At 40.7% G+C, this 16,617-nt stretch overlaps 1 protein-coding gene across 4 annotated transcripts in view; it reads left to right on the top strand.

Annotated features, from left to right (window-relative positions):
- Sphkap (SPHK1 interactor, AKAP domain containing) overlaps nt 1–16,617 on the top strand; it is a 142,333-nt gene that overhangs the window by 115,440 nt on the left and 10,276 nt on the right. For 3 of the 4 annotated variants that reach the window (XM_029480138.2, XM_029480132.2, XM_029480134.2), the window contains 4 exons: nt 1,987–2,242; nt 3,243–6,960; nt 14,630–14,815; nt 16,154–16,240. In XM_029480138.2, the coding sequence (XP_029335998.1) occupies nt 1,987–2,242; nt 3,243–6,960; nt 14,630–14,815; nt 16,154–16,240 (4,247 nt within the window). The remainder of the gene's footprint in view (nt 1–1,986; nt 2,243–3,242; nt 6,961–14,629; nt 14,816–16,153; nt 16,241–16,617) is intronic. The other variant, XM_029480139.2, reaches the window with a different exon arrangement.

Raw genomic sequence — 16,617 nt, 5'->3', positions numbered from 1 at the left:
CAAGTTCTATCACCACCCAGTGGGGCTTCCTGAACCCTTACGGGAACCCCTGACTTCTTCATAATATCATTTTCCCACAATGACTCTAGTTGCAATATCCAATCAAATGTCCATGCATGACATATAGATAAGAAAGTTAAACTACTTCAGGAATTGGCTTGTGGCTGTCTATGTGCAAGTATCCTCTTACATAGCCTTGTGCTTCCTACTTATAAACATAAAACAGAACTGAGGGTTCTAAGTCACAAATTCACTAGCATTAGACCTGACTACTGCCAGCCACGGGAGAGCATAGGATTGAAATGTCATCTTTAAAAGGTGACCAATCATATAATAAAATATTTATTCCAAAACATTTCTAATTCCACTTTGGGATTCGATTTTTCCCATGTCCATTAAATCTTATTTCCACTTTGAGATGTTTCTTCTAAAATCTGTTGCAAATTCACACATTATTGCTATTATTTTTAAAATGAAGCTACAGAGACTGGGGTATTGGCTCAGTGGGTAGAATGCTTGTTGTGGGAATGTGCTGGCCTGAGTTCAGACCCCCCAGAACCCAAGAAAAGGCAAAATGTTTCAACAGTGCACCTATAACCTCTGCTGAGAGGTGTGAGCATAGTCGTGAGTGTGTCCTGGGCTCTCACTGGCCAACCTATCAAAGCAAAATGAAAAGGTCCAGGTTTGAGAGAGACCCTGACTCAAAAGAAGAAGTGGTAAAAGAGAGAAGAGAGAGGCAGAGAGAGAGAGAGAGAGAGAGAGAGAGAGAGACCCAGCAACAACCTCTAGCTCCCACATGTACATGCTCTTAACATGAGCACCAGTGCATAAATACATATACCTGTATGTATACATATACATATGCACCCTCTCAGTCATACACAACCTTTGGGAGAGCTTACTAGTTATTGCCCCGAAGCCATGAAAACTTTTGTTGCTCTTTTAATGAACATAATATGAATAATGAAGATGAAACCTGGGAATAGGCAGCTGTCCCGTAACTCTAAGCCTAAGCAATATCATCAGGTCTACCTGAGGCACTACCCTGTCATCTAAGTTCCCTTGTCAGTGTCCTTTGTATATGTCAGCACTGTAGAGATCATTGGCATATCTTCATATTTCATGTTGGCTCCTTCTTCAAGAGGGCAGCACCAGTGTGACATATCCAAAACACACCAACAGAGGCTTTGTCTACAACTATCAAGCTAGCAAAGGATAATGTTCTGAGAAAGGGTCTCCATTTAATCAAGAGAGTCAGTCCTAAGCCTGAGTGAGTACCCTCCTATAAGTCTTCAGTGAACCCTCTTTCTGGTGCTAGACCCTAAACTACCTCTTCCCTCTGAGCATTTAGCCTACAAAACATATTATTGTGACTTTCTTCTATTTTGACATGCAAATCTCCTTTAGAGGCCTCCATCCAGCATTGTAACCCACTAGTGTTTTATCCAAGGACCCAAGAACCATGTCTTTAAAACCAGTGCCCCTCTCCCCAACCTCTAGGAGAAAATGGCAACCTAATAGCTATAGGTCATTGGCCCCAAGATAAAAAACATTTCACTTTTCCCTTGTGTAAAGCCAAGGAAACAACCATAAATGACCTAAAATCCCGTTTCTTTTTGATTCATCGCAGTGCAGGTCTGAGTTCTGTGTTCATTCCAGTTATTACAATAATCACCAATAACCTCTTCCTTCCCTGTACAAGTTAGAATAGTACATTTTATTTTTGCTTTCATGAGAAAAACCTCAAATATATGATACAGCTGGTTGTTTTCTTTTAAGTAAAACTTCCTTCTAGGTGTGCCACGTTCCAAAATGCCATATGATTTTTTAAAAAACAGTTTATGAGCAGGAGCTCTGAAGAGACTTCAAATAATTTTAAGAGCCCCTCTCCTTTTCACGGGAGAGGTTGGGAAGGAGAAAATGGTCACCAGCATTGTCTTTTCCAGTCAATTTTGAGGAAGTACCTTCTTTTCTATCTGATTTTAGTGTCCTTGGCTACCAGATATCTGCTTGGTCCAGTGTGCAAGAGGGAACAGACCAAACAGTACCAACTGCATCATCTTTGAGATCAACAAGTTCTTAATTGGTCTGGAAGTGGTGCAGGAGCGTCAGCTCCACCTGGAGACGAACGTGTTGAAGCTGGAGGATGATACAAACTGTTCTCTGTCTTCAATTGAAGAAGATTTCCTTACAGCCTCCGAGCATTTGGAGGAAGAAATCGAGGTGGACGACTGCAGAAGTGGTAAGACATTGCTGATAAACCAAGTGTGTCCCCAGAGGTTATTCACCCTACCCCTTACTACGACACTGATGAGAAAGGTTTCCAGCCATGTCATCTTGGTTGATGCATTAGTCTCTGCTTGCTGAAGTTTGATGAGGCAATAATAATAAGAGAATACTGGTGAGCATGCTGACTAATGCATTTAAGACAGCTTAATGGTTGGATAGATACTAGCTCCAAATGATGCCTTAGGGATGCTGAGGGAAATCTATGTGCTCTAAAGGGAGACATTCCTACTCACCAAGAGAATGCCTCTTCCCAAGAGGAAGGTTAGTTTCCCTGAAACTGCCAGAAAAGCCAGTACTCTCAACTGGAATCAAGTTGGATTGGCTTGGATTCAAATCCCACAACTTCCTTTGAGGCTGAGAGACCTAAGACTTCTTTCCAAACTCTTTTAAGCTTTGGTTTCAAAAAGTGCTTGTAGTTAGTGGTAGTTGTGCAATTAGAAGGCACTGACTGACCCAAAAAAGTGCTCAGCAGTCATTTACATCCATTGACTCAGTAACAGAACTCAGTGTTCCTCTTCCCACCTTAAGTCACAGAGAAAGGAATTGCATAAAGTGTTGTGTTGTTGCTGAGTCAGGTCCTTTGCAAAGTTCAGTGCAAACCTTTGCACCAAGGTTCCTACTGAAGTTCTTCTAACCCTCAACTCTACCCTTACTCCTTCCTTCCCCTACCATGCAACCTCCTGGATCACTTTCCCAGGAAAAATGATGACAAGCCATCATTCTCAAACACCTATGACCCACCCCCCGCCCCAAAACCCCAGCATTTGTGTACCACATTAAAGGTGTTTCATAATACAACAGTCCATAATGAAATTCAACATCCTTATCAGAGTCACTTTACCTAATGCAACAACCCCAGAGCTGCATGCAAGTTTAGAAAGTAATTGTTAGTTTGGGCCCATTAGAGTTTGCTCCCTGAGAAGTAACAGTGTTTCTCAATTTCCCTTCACTAGGTTTGGAAAATACAAATGTGTCAGCTAATGTTTTGGAAAGTAAAAAGCCAAAGGAAACTACCCAGGAAGGATGGGATTACCACAAGGAAAAGTTGCATTGTGCTTTAGGGGAAAAACACATTAGAAAACACCGTATGCCCTCCACAAAAACAGAAGGGTCAAAGGAAACTACAGAAGAGAACACGGCCTTGAAAAGTCTCAACCCTTTAGTCAGGCCATCACACCTGAAAAGTGAAGTGGCGGGGAACAAGCAGCTGGCCACAAACTACTCCTACCCAGAAAATATCAAAGGGGAACTAGAAACATCTCAAATGCTGTTCATTCCTAGAGATGCCTATCTCTCCATGGTTAAGAAAGATGTACTTTCTTCGTGTAGTGTACTCACTGAACAGGGAAGCAACCTCAGAGACCATGACGTTACTCCAAACTCTCTTCCTCCCGTTCAAAATGGAGAAGCCACCACCGGAGAGTATGCTACAAACTTAGCAGAATCTGTAATGCAAGATGCCTTCATCCGATTGTCTCAGTCACAACCCACACTCCCCCAGGAATCTGCAGTCAGTTTCTCTATGGGAAGTGCTCTCCTTCCCAGTGGCTGTTGCACAAAAGATATGGTGGTCCCTCGTTCATGGAATGAACTACCCAAAATTGTCATTGTGCAGAGCCCAGATGGCAGTGACACAGCCCCTGAGCCAAATGTCTCCTCCTGGCCTGACATGGAATTGTCTGTTGAAACCTCGGGCATCTTTTCTGCAGACAGTTCCAGTAGACCCACTCAGAGTGCCCTAGAAGTTGCATTGGCTTGTGCAGCCACTGTGATTGGAACCATTTCCAGTCCACAGGCCACAGAAAGATTCACCATGGAACAAGAATCCCTGGTATCTACCTATGCCCAGAGAGGCAGTGGGGTACAGCAAACTCAAGTGCCCCAAGTATTCATGGCACCTTCTACAACCGAGTATTCCTTCCCATCAGCTCTGTGTGGCATGACACAAGTGGCAAGTGCTGTCGCTGTCTGTGGCTTATGTGAAAGAGAAGAGGTGACATGTCCTGTAGCTCCAAGTGACCTCTTGCCTACCTCTGGGGCTTCTGAAGAAATATCCTCCATCGGAAGTTTAGTGATGGAGAAGAGCACAGAGCTGGGGAAGGAAGCCATTGCAGGGGCTCTGCTCAGAGAGGCTACTCTGATTTTAGCAAGGCCAGATGCTTACAGCAGCCTTGGTGAGCTCTTGGAATCTGTGAACCAGAGAATCATAGAAACTACTTCTAAAACCCAGACCCTGTGCACAGAAAGTGTTCAAAGGAATGGACTGGCACACACCTTGTCCGATGTCATCCTCAAGCACTCAGTGGATGAACTTCACCAGAAAACTACAATGGCTCACCCCACTGATGAAAGGCATCCCTGTGGAACTTTGGACACCTTGATGGAAAGTGTGAACCAGCTGCTGCACAATGTGATCTGCTTCACATTCAAAAAGATGAATCACATTTTAACACTCGGTGAGCATCCCTCATTTGATCAGGCTGCTGGTCAAGCCTGGGTAAAAGCCTCCACATGCCCCAGCAGCCAGCCTCTTAGCAATGCACACGGTACTGGCCTTGTCATCAGGAATCTTGTAGAGGATGCATCTCCTAAGTCAAACAAGGGCGGAGCAAGGCCAGAACAGGTCAACAACCCCAGGTTGCAATCTGAGTTCTCCTGCAGTCATAGAATTCTTGATTCAACTGCTAAGTCATTCCCCAAGGAAATATATCTGAAAGGGATTATGGGAGAGGATACCAGAAACCCTCATCATACACTAAATTATGACAGCAATGAACGAAGAGCCTCTACAGACCTAGGAAAATTGACAACAGCAAGTGAGGGTTGTAGTGGTTTCCAGGAAACTGAAGACAGCATTGTTCCAAACACCCAAGAGAAATACATCTGTGCCACACCCCTAAACAATGAAGCTCAAGTTAACCTATCCTTATTAGGTGATGACCTGGCTGTTCCTGTTCAGTCTACTCTAGAGGCAAAGCAGTCCGAGGTCTATGGCATCACAGACTTTGCGGAAGAATTGGCAGAGACTGTTGTCTCCATGGCAACCGAAATTGCAGCAATCTGCCTTGACAACTCCAATGGCAAACAGCCCTGGTTTTGTGCTTGGAAAAGAGGGAACGAGTTTTTGACGACGCCTAACGGATCCTGCCGATCCTTGAAGAGGAAGAAGGAAAACTCAAGCGCCGGAAGCACCGTGAGGAAACACAAGCCACCTCGCCTCAGTGAAATCAAGAGAAAAGCTGATGAGCACCCAGAGCTGAAAGAGAAGCTAATGAACAGAGTCATGGATGAGTCCATGAACCTCGAAGACATCCCTGATTCCGTCAGTACCTTTGCCAATGAAGTGGCAGCCAAGATCATGAACCTCACAGAGTTTTCCATGGTGGATGGGGTGTGGCAAGGCCAGAGTTGTTCCCGGACTCGGCTTCTGGGTGGCGATAGGTGGAACCGGCTGAAGGCCTCAAGCTGTGAGAGCATTCCTGAGGAGGACTCTGAAGCCAGGGTCTTTGTAAATAGCCTGGGTTTGACGAGTACCTTAAGCCAGCCAGTTAGCAGGGCCAGCTCCGTCTCCAAACAGTCCAGCTGTGAGAGCATCACCGATGAGTTTTCCAGGTTCATGGTGAAACAGATGGAAAATGAAGGGAGAGGGTTTGAGTTGCTGCTGGATTACTACGCAGGCAAAAATGCCAGCAGTATCATGAACTCAGCAATGCAGCAGGCATGCCAGAAAAATGACCACCTCAACGTGAGACCGAGCTGCCCCTCTAAGCAATCCAGCACAGAGAGCATAACAGAGGAGTTCTATAGGTACATGTTAAGGGACATCGCGAAAGAAAGCAAAGATGGTGCCTCCTCCAGACGAAGCAGCCATGATTGGACCACGGGCTTGCTGTCTCCTTCTGCACGATCCCCTCTGTGTTACAGACAGTCATCTATGCCTGACAGCAGGTCGCCATGCTCCAGACTAACAGTAAATGCGCCTGTCAAAGCCAACTCCTTAGATGGCTTTGCCCAAAACTGCCCTCAAGATTCTGTAAATGTACAGCCAGTCAGTAGGGCTTCCTCATCTGGCCTCTGCAAATCAGATTCCTGCTTGTATCGCAGAAGTGGGACTGACCAGATCACAAACATGCTAATTCATGAAACATGGGCGAGCTCCATTGAGGCTCTCATGAGAAAGAACAAAATCATTGCTGATGATAGCGAGGCAGCTAATGCCAGTCCTGGCCCTGTTTCCAGTGGTTCTCCTTTGCAAGTAGAGAAGAATGCCAACAGATTAGCCACCAGCAAAGGACACAGGGGGCCAACTCTGCTTGTACAGGAATCTGTTGATTACCAGAGAAAAGATGCTGTTACTGAAGGCAATCACTCCCCAGTGTCATCTCCAAGCAAAACAGCTCCTGTTAAAAAACCCAGTGGTTTTGATCCTAGACGAGAAACCTCTGCGTGCCCCAGTGCTGCTGGTCTCAGCCCTAGGCGGTCACTCTGCTCAAGGGATGTGCCTTTGATTCAAATAGAGACAGATCAGAAAGAAGAGTGCATTGGAGAACCGGGACCTTTCCTTTCCCAAAGTGTCTCCCTAGAGGAAGCACAAGGGCACCAACCTGAAGAAACCATCCCAGATGTGGCCAGAAATGAAGACACAGCCCCGAGCACCTGTGAGAGCTCTCGGTAAGTTGATCACTTCTTAAACCATACAGGGCTCATGCTCTTCCGTGTTTATATCTCACTTAGGGTTAGTCTAAGTCTTAGGGAGGAATACAAGGGTGTTATCAGTGGACAAAGTAAATTCCCAAGACAATAAGTGACCTCCATATGACCCTGCACATGTGCAAAAACAGAGACGTTCCTCTCACTTTATTCACTGACATTTTAGTCCATCTTTCCTATGGTCCCTGTTCTTCTCTTCTGCTGTAATTGTAGACAGAGGTCACATCCCCTCATATGCCTGCTGTGTTTTGTTTAGAATGCCTGATCTTCCATTCACATCCAAGATCAATAATCCTCCTGGTCATCTCGGGGAATTTTATTCATATACCTATAGTAACTGTTGGCTCAAAATGCTATGTTTTTATTGCATGCCACTTAAATACCAAATAATAATAATGTGAATTCATCCCCACATCCAAAAGGATCAAGTCACCTCCTGGCCCCTATAGTTGTTGCTTAGCTATGTTTCATGTCTGATTACAATAAAACCAGTCAGAACCTGATAAAGTGCTGGTATACCTTGCTTTTAGCTGGAAAAAAATTCTTTTGGGCTATTTTGTAATTAACTGAGAATATTCATTTGAACATTCCTCAGCATTTAGGTAATGGGGCAATACTGAAATAGGATATGTAACTATTGGGAATTCAGTAATGATTTTATTCTATAAACAACTTTTTTCATTTGAAAATAGCTATTTTAAATAAACTTTAGTTTTATATTTTGAGATTAATTGTTTTTGCTTAATCAATGGAGTTAATTTTCTTTCCTTTTTTCTTTTTTTTTTTTGTTTTTGTTTTTGTTTTTTTGTTTTGCATCTTATTCTAAGAATCTCTATTGAGACTCTATGTCCAACAAATGCCAGCTCTTTTGATGCATAGCATAATTGTTACATGGTCTATGGTGTCTCTGGAATTCTGGCATTTAGACAGTGCTTTTCCAGGAGATTGTACTGTAAGCAGGAATAAATTGTGGGCAAGGTAATTCTTTCCCTCAGGCTGAGAGCATCAGCTCCCTTCATAACTTCCACTTTCTGCACACTACTCACCAGAGACCCCTGTACCATCCCTTTCCTTTTAGTCCATAAGGAAAGGTCAGCAAAACAGAAAACAAAAAATCTTAAAACAAAGTTCAAGCTTTAGAAGCATACAGCTCAAGAAATAACTGCATAATCTTTTCAGAGATGTATGTTTACCATTCATTATTTACAAAAAGGCCTTAGTTTCTTTTTATATTTAACTGGTATATATAAAGAGAACATGGCTATTACTAAATAGTCACAGCTCTCTAAAATCTGGATGGAGTACATTTGACCCCGAGCAGAAGAGATCAAGGTCCTAAAGCACCCCCCACATGGTGTAGAAAGTATAGGGTCCAGTCAGATAGGAGAATTTCCTGTTAGACAGTGCTAAGAACTTTCCTTTCCAATTGGCTAAAACCCCAGAAGCACAAGAAGGAGAAGAGAAAAAAAAAAAGAAACCCAAAGCACAAATAACCTTTGGCTACTTACAGTATTCATCAAAGGTTTTGCTAGAGTGACTATGGAGAAATATATCAGAGCTAACAATATAAAATAGCCAATGTATAATTTTTCAGGATTGTTATAGTTTGAGATGGATACAAAAGGAGACTCAGATTTCAGCTACCTGACTTAAAGTCAGCAAAAGCTGGGAGATGTTTAGTCAGTGAAGGTCACGGAATTAGAAAGCATTGTGAACTAATATCCTACAAGCTTTATGGTTGTAGACACAATCAAATAATGATTATTACCGCACAATTTTAAATTAAGTATCATTGATGTTATTGGATATACAGACATAACCTAGAAAAGTTTCAAAAGCTTTACATTCTGTATGAAAAGAAAATGCTACAGCTGACTCAGATTCTCAGTCCCTGTAATCACTCAAGCATGCGACCTCTCAGGTCAGATTCTGCTTTTCATCCAATAAAGCAGAAAGGATGTGGACTATCCACCCCAGAAGTTCAAGAGTTGGCTCTAATGACAAAGCTCAGAGGCTAAGGATTGAATATGGTTTTTGTTTTATGGAGCAATATAATCACCCTATAACATGAACTACTACACTATCTTAACTAGTATTGGCTTGAACCGGTTTCCTAATCTGTTTCATTTTGCTTTATTCCCTCATAAGTAGAAATGATAATTATAATATAAAATAGTTTTTTAAGGTTTAAATGATTTATGTATGAAATGCTTAATGCAATAATTTATTGGGAACAATCAATAAATTCACCTGGTTGCCATTTCTATTTAAAATGTCATTTGGGTGAAGGTTTGTGGTGGCTTTTGTTTCAGGGAGAGGCTGATTTTCCCGAAGGGAAACCTGTCATGAACAATGTAAGAGTTTCACTGAAACAAGACAATTCCTAGGATTGCCAAGCAGAAAAATTAGTCACAGTTCAGTTCAACTTCCTGAGGTCAGAGTTGTTGCCGTGGGATTTGATTTGTCAAAATAGCTGGAACCAGAACTCCATTCCCCACAGAAGAGTTCATCTAACTTACATGCAAGAGGAAGGAATGTGACATGGGCAGTTTGAGTGCTGCTTGGTGGTGGGTCAAGATTATATCTTGACGATACTTTAGGGTCCTATCTGGGGGACATCTTCACGGTTCTTTAAAATGTGGTTAGAATCCAACTCAGTGAATTAGAAACCACCTTCTTACTTTTTGATTACTTGATTAAAAAAAAAAAGAATCACAACTGATGATTCATTGTGGAAATCATTCCTAAATGGAACTCTCTGTTGATTCAATAATATCATATTTTGAAGATGTATAGACTATAGTTCTCAAGTCTTTGAAGAAGAAAAATAGTATAATGTTGGTGGCCATTACTTTCTCCTTAACACAGCATGACATGCAATGGGGACTAAAGAGCAGTTGTTTAACTTTTGACACATCAATTCTTAAGCAGAAGCTGACTCGAGCATTTAGAGGATATCCCAAGCACTGGATTAATCAGATGTTGCAGAAGCATGCAACAGACCTGTACAAATAGAGTAAACTGGTCTGTGACAAATGAGCAGAGTGATATCATTTAGAAGACAAAGTCTCTGAGCTGAGGAAATAGCTCAACAGTTAAAAAAAAAATGCTGGCTTTTCAGAGGACCCCAGCATCCACCGGTAGTGCTCACAATCATCCATAATTCTACTTCCAGGAAATCGAATGCCTTCTTCTGGCCTCTGCAGCCAATAGGCATGCACATGGTATCTTGAAGGCAAACATTCATATTCATTAAATAAAAATAAACAAATACTTAAAAGAGGAAAAATATTTACAAAAGAAAGAAAATAAGCCTTCTTCAGGAGTTTCCATAACAACCAGGCATCTATTGTCAAGTTAGCTGAATTTAAACTCATATAGTACCCTACTGGATATGAAGATGTTTCCTGTTGGTTTAGTTGAGGAGGGAAGATCCATCTTGAATGTTGGTGGTACTATCATTTAGGCTGAGGTACCAGACCAAATAAAAAGAAAACTTGGAAGAAGCCAGAGGACCACCAGCAACCCCCACTCTCTGCTTCCTGACTGTGGATGTCATGTGACCCACTGCTTCACATTCTTGCTGCCTTATCTTCCCTCTATGCCTCACATCATAAACACAAAGAAGTCCTTTTTTCCTTAAATAGTTTCTGTCAGCAGAATAAGATAAGACATAGACTAAAAACATATTTCTTAAAGACATACCTGATAAAAATATTACCTAAAATGTCAAAATTCAAAATGTTCTTATATGTTGACAAATCTGTTGTAAACATGAGACTGCCCTAACAAAGCAGCATGACTTCAATGAAAAGAAAAATCTCTCAAAATTCAGCAGTAAGAAAATGAACAAATTGTTAGAAAATAGATAAAGGTTCAAGGTTCTAAGGTTGGGTTCCCAGTTAGTAAGTATAATCATTAGGAAGAGATTCTACCACAAAGGTTTCATGTAATCGTTGTATCAATCTATGATTAGATCCATTGTTTGACAACAGTAGTGTGATAGAAACTTAGAGGTTAAAAGAAGTAGGTTGAGAAGTACCCCTGGGGCTACTATACTTGCTCTGTGTCTGCCACTTTCCCTCTTGACTGTCATGAAGAGAGCTACTTTGCTCCACCACATGATGCTACCATGATGTTCAGCTTCACCATGTGTGGGCCTAGAAGCAACATACCCAAGTAGCCATGGTCTAATATCTTAAGTCATGAGCTTAAATGAACCTTTCTTCCTTTAATTATTTCTCTCAGATATTTGACAAAGTGATTTTTAAAAAAAAAAACAGCTGCACATGCAGTGGTTTGGATTTTGTTTGTATTAATAGATATTCAGCACATCCTGGTGTTTGAATTTGAAAGTTCCTAATGGCATATTATCATATGCCATTGTGCAGCATTGTGCAGCTTTAGTGTAAAATGGATGAATGCTCTGGAAGACAGTTGTCAGTTTCTTTCAAAACTAAGCAATTGACATCCATCGAAAAAAAATATATTCATATATACTTATACATATGCCACTAGGAAACTATATAAGTGTCAGTAGAATTTTGTGGATGTATGGAAATGAATATTAACAATGCCTTCAAGATAGATAAAGGGTCAGAGAGGGTCACATATAGCAACAGCGTGGGCCAATGTCAAACACAGTCTTCTTATATTGCTTTACGTTTCTTCAAAATATACTCTTTTAAGTAGAAAGGGTTTTCTAAAACATTTTAAGGTATGTGAAGAACTAAAATACATGTCACTTATGGTACAAAGTATAGGAGAGGATAAACAGAAGCATGTTGTGCATAGGTCATTACACAACACACACTTCATTGCATGTCAGTTTTATAATGTAATGTGACAGTAATCTATGTAGTGAATATAAACAGCAAAAGCCCTGCAATAACACTAAAAATATGAAATAAAGAATTATAATTGTAAACCAATAGTTGAAATAAAATTTGAAAATCTAAAAATTGCTCAGTTGATTAAGTGGAATCTGGAGTCAAAGGAAAAATGAAACTCAGAACAGATGGGACAAATAGAAAACAAGATTATATATTTAAAACCAGCCTTATTGATAGTCACATTAATTATCAATGATCTAAACACTTCAGTTAAAAGCAGAGATTATCCTATTGCATAAAAATGCATAATCCTAGCATAAGCTATGTGCAGCTAAAATATAAAAATTCAAATGGGCCAAGAGTAAAAGGATGGAAAACAAAAATATTTTAAAAGGTCAAGTGGACCTCAGAATAAAAAGTATTCCCAGGAAAGAAAGAAAAAATAAGTAAAAAAAAAAAAAGTATTCATGGGGAAAGAAAGAAAAAATAAAGAGGAAGATATGTCAAATTTGGGAAGGAGGGTGGAAAAGTGTAACAGGAGAAATTCGAGGAGGAGGATGAATATGTCCAAACTACATTGTCTGAAATTCTAAAACGCCTAATACAATATCATTAAAAAGAAAGGTGAGCAGCATTCACTCAACCTATACAACTCAAAAAAATAGTCTAACCCAACAGCAAAGCATATAATTTTGTTTCAGGCATCCTTAAAACATTTGTCAAGGTGTACCATAGGCCAAAATGCAAGTCAACATATTTAAAGGAATCTAAAATATATAGAATATGTTCTCAGATCATTCTGGAGTTAACCCAAAAGTTAATGATGAACACAAAATCTTCCATAATAATTAGAAAGTATCATATTAGGAATCAACACATTATCTTTTGCTCACAGAGGACATAAGAATAAACTCCAGATGAAAGCTATAAACCTGTTTAAAATTCATGACATGCACTGCTACTTACAGAAGAGATCTACACTTTCTAAGTATTTCTGCTTTTTAACCAGACAAGTCTACCTATGTTCTAAGTGTCCATCTTAAAAACCTAAAAAAGACTAGGGCTGCTGCAATATTCTCCGTGGGCAAAGCCTGCAGACCTGGGTTTGATCCCCAGGACCCACATGGTAGAAGGAAACCAGATCTGCAAATGTTGTTCTCTGACCTCCACATTCATGCTGTAGTGCAGACTCAGTCACACACTTACACATGCAAAATAAACAAATAAATGCAAGAAAAAATAAAATAAAATAGCATATTGAATCTTAAAAATAGTTGAAAGTACATAATCAAAATGGGAGTACATATATCAATGATTATGAAAATAAAGGGAGGAAATTCATAAGAATCAAATGTTTTTACCCTAAGGACTGAACACATGCATATGTTCAGTCCTTATGTATGCATTTAACTCAAAGAAAATTCCTAAGATATAAAAATGTCTGCTTACATTTCTCCTTTCAAAGGGCTTTCAATAGTAATAAACACTGCACAGCCCCTGCAGTGAGGGCTCTTACCAGCTGTGTACTTAGATGGTTACCTCCTACCTGTGCTGAGTGATATCTACTTTCCATTTATGGTGACAGCTTCAAATAAACATAGTTAGATTGTGTTAAAAGAAAACCGGACCTAAGGAAATCTTACAACTCTTGATGCAGATGGTACGGAGGCATACGAGATAAAATCAGGAGAATATTGGGCTTTTTCCTACGTGATGACTGGATAATTGACTTCAATAAGGCCCTCGTCCTCCGGAGCACTTGTGCAAACTGAGGGGTCAGAATGGAGGCTGCCAGATGACACGCTTCTACGTGGCACATTTGTCCATTATTCACCAGTAAATAAGGAACGTGATAAGATAAGCTTCTCCCAGAAGCAAATAAAAACTAGCACTCTAGCTAATCATGTGTGCTTCTGACTTTCCTTTCTATGGCACAGATGTGAGGTTTGCTGTAAATGGAGCATGAAATTAAGATAAAACAAAATGTGCTGACAAGCTCATCTGTTAACCTGGATAGTTTATGTCAGTCACTAGGACTCAACTCCCTTAGCAAGAAATATCCTTGTGTGAATTGTTCTATAGTATAAAGGTCCTAAATTAAGAAGGAATTAGGCCCCACATTGTTTTTTAAACTGGTGAACAAATGGGGCCAAAGTCTCTCTGTTATTCCCATGTTTATTTCATATATACATTTTTTTTAACTAAACACCATCTCCTTTAACCACGCCCATCCTCTCTTCTATAGTATGGAAATCTCAATACTGTAGGCAGGAAATCCAGTCTTATTAAATGGGAAAGAACACTATGCATAACCACATGGTTGTCTGAGGGCACATGGTACCTGGCCTGGCAGCCTGAGTTCCCATCACTTGAGTCCACAGGTGGAAGGCAAGAGCCAACTCTCTCAGGTTTCCCTCTGACCCCCACATGAGTCCCATGGCATATGCGCACCAGCACACACCTACACACACACACACACACACACACACACACACACACACACACGCATAAATAAATATGATAAACACCACTGTATCCCCATGATTCTTTTCAACATACTCTAAAAATAAATGCAGAAAATAGTAAGTGGAAGACACAGGAAAACTGATGGTGTTTAACTATGAGAAAAAAATGCTACATGGCTTCAAAGGGAGCAGCCACCTACAGAAAGACTCCACCTGTGAGCAACATCCTGCCTGGTGTGTGGAGACACAGGCTTACGGCTGCCCAGAGTAGGGCTCTGGGAACAGCTCTATATTGTGCCTCCTCTCTTGATAATAATGCCTTGATGTCTACAGTGACAGCCTTGAGACCAGTGGGGAAGTAGAAGTGGAGGTCTTGAAAGAGGACATACCCCGAGATGAGTCCCGGAACCCTCCTAGCAGCAGCGAGGAGAGTACAGGCAGCTGGTCCCAGCTGGCCAATGAGGAGGACATCCCAGATGACACAAGCAGCTTTCTGCAGCTCAGCGAGCGGTCCATGAGGTACGCACTTCCTCTTCCCTTAGCATCCTAAGGAAGGCAGCCTCAATGAGGACTCCAAAAATGCATGTTATGGTCCAGTGCCAGGTGCCTTTAATAGACCAAGGAGAAGAAAAAAACCTACAAACAAAAACAAGGGGGTAATCTCCCAGTTGGCCATGGTCCTTACACATCATAATGGGGCTAAAAACTATCTTAATATCTAGGCAGGGCTTGAATTACCTTGGCCATATTTAATAGTAAGTTGTGCACCCTTCCCTAAAAGTTACACTGGATATACTCAGTGCTAAGAACTGCTAGTTTGTCTTAATGAAAACTGATGTTACACTTGATGAGTCTGAACTTTCTGTCTGATTCATGTGATTTCAGATGCAACCCTAGCTGGGTTTATATGAAGCAGGTGTTAACACACTACTGTACCGCTTGCCCTGTCTTTTCCCTTTCTTTATCTCCCGTGCCCTCTGTGTTGTTTCTGGAAAAGCTTGAGCGGAGCATCTAGCTGTAACCACTAATGTGATATTTTCTGTCCAGAATCCTTTTGACCTCAGGCCATTAAGACCACAGACTGTCCAGGAAGAATAGCTGGAATGTTAGACCAAAACACCCAGGTGTAGATAAAAGATCTTTGAAAGTCCAGTGACTGGCAATACAACCTGAGATATAGGATCATTTTACATTAAATAAGTGGTCTCAAATTTCAAATATTCCTACTAAATGTTATAAAATAGAGACAAAGAAACATGTTGCTCCTTCTCTGAGGTTGAAAGAACAAAACCTTATCCATTTTTGTATTTGTAAACTCTTTAGTCCTCAAGGAAAGCAAGAAGTCAAATGTATATTCTTATAGAATATACTTATATTCTATATAAACTTATAGAATATTCCTAAGAAAAATTCTCCACATAACAAAGGGAGACCATGGATCTCTGGCTTCCTTCTAGATGCAAGAAGCAGGCAGATAATCTGGCCAAATTTTCAGTAGTATATTCAACTCTGTAAGTACGTCCAATGGCAAGGAATCTTTATAATAAATACCCTCTCTCTAACCAGAATGAATAAGTAAAGAGAAATGATGATTATTACCAATTATGTATAATCCACTGCATGTGGCACCACTTCAGACATTATAAATCAGCATCAGCATTACTGTCATAAACACAGTTGGCTTCTACCTTGTGTCTTCCTTTAATTTGGTCAAACATCAATACCAATGCAGAAGGTCAGGCACAAAGAGATCGTGTGTCCTAGGGAGCAACAAAGGCCCTCTCCCTACATGAGAGTCAGCAGTGTGGCCAAGCATGGAGATAGGCATTATTAATATGTAAACTTTTGCTTTGTCAGCAATGGCAACAGTAGTGGCACTAGCAGTCTTGGCATTATGGACCTGGACATTTATCAGGAAAGCATACCGTCTTCTCCCATGATTAAGTAAGTAGCCACGTGACTCAGTGACTGACAGCACCGCTCCAATTCCATCCAGCAGTCCATCGTAATCATGAAGGTTGTGCCCAGCCACCAATTCATTATGTCTGTGCTACTGTGGTTCCATGTCACTGGAGTAAAGGACTAAACTTCACCCATTACTGCCTGCTTTCTCGGTTTCAAACCTGTCGTTTACAAAATGGTCATTGCAGATAAAGCTTGTCAATATAATTAGACATATATGTCAACTTACTTATTTTGATTTACAGAAACAACAAACAAAAATTTCTATCTGAAGTGTACCGTACCATGCCTCTTTCAGAAGACTATTCAATACCTAGCCTTTGCTATAGAACACAGTCATTTCAGTAAAATTAAATATG

Source organism: Mus caroli, unplaced genomic scaffold, assembly GCF_978045245.1.
Source record: "Mus caroli unplaced genomic scaffold, Mus_caroli_1 scaffold_1, whole genome shotgun sequence".
In the NCBI taxonomy this organism is placed as follows: Eukaryota; Metazoa; Chordata; class Mammalia; order Rodentia; family Muridae; genus Mus; species Mus caroli.
The sequence above is the reverse complement of the archived record's forward strand: the minus strand, read 5'-3'. Positions and strand labels throughout refer to the sequence as shown.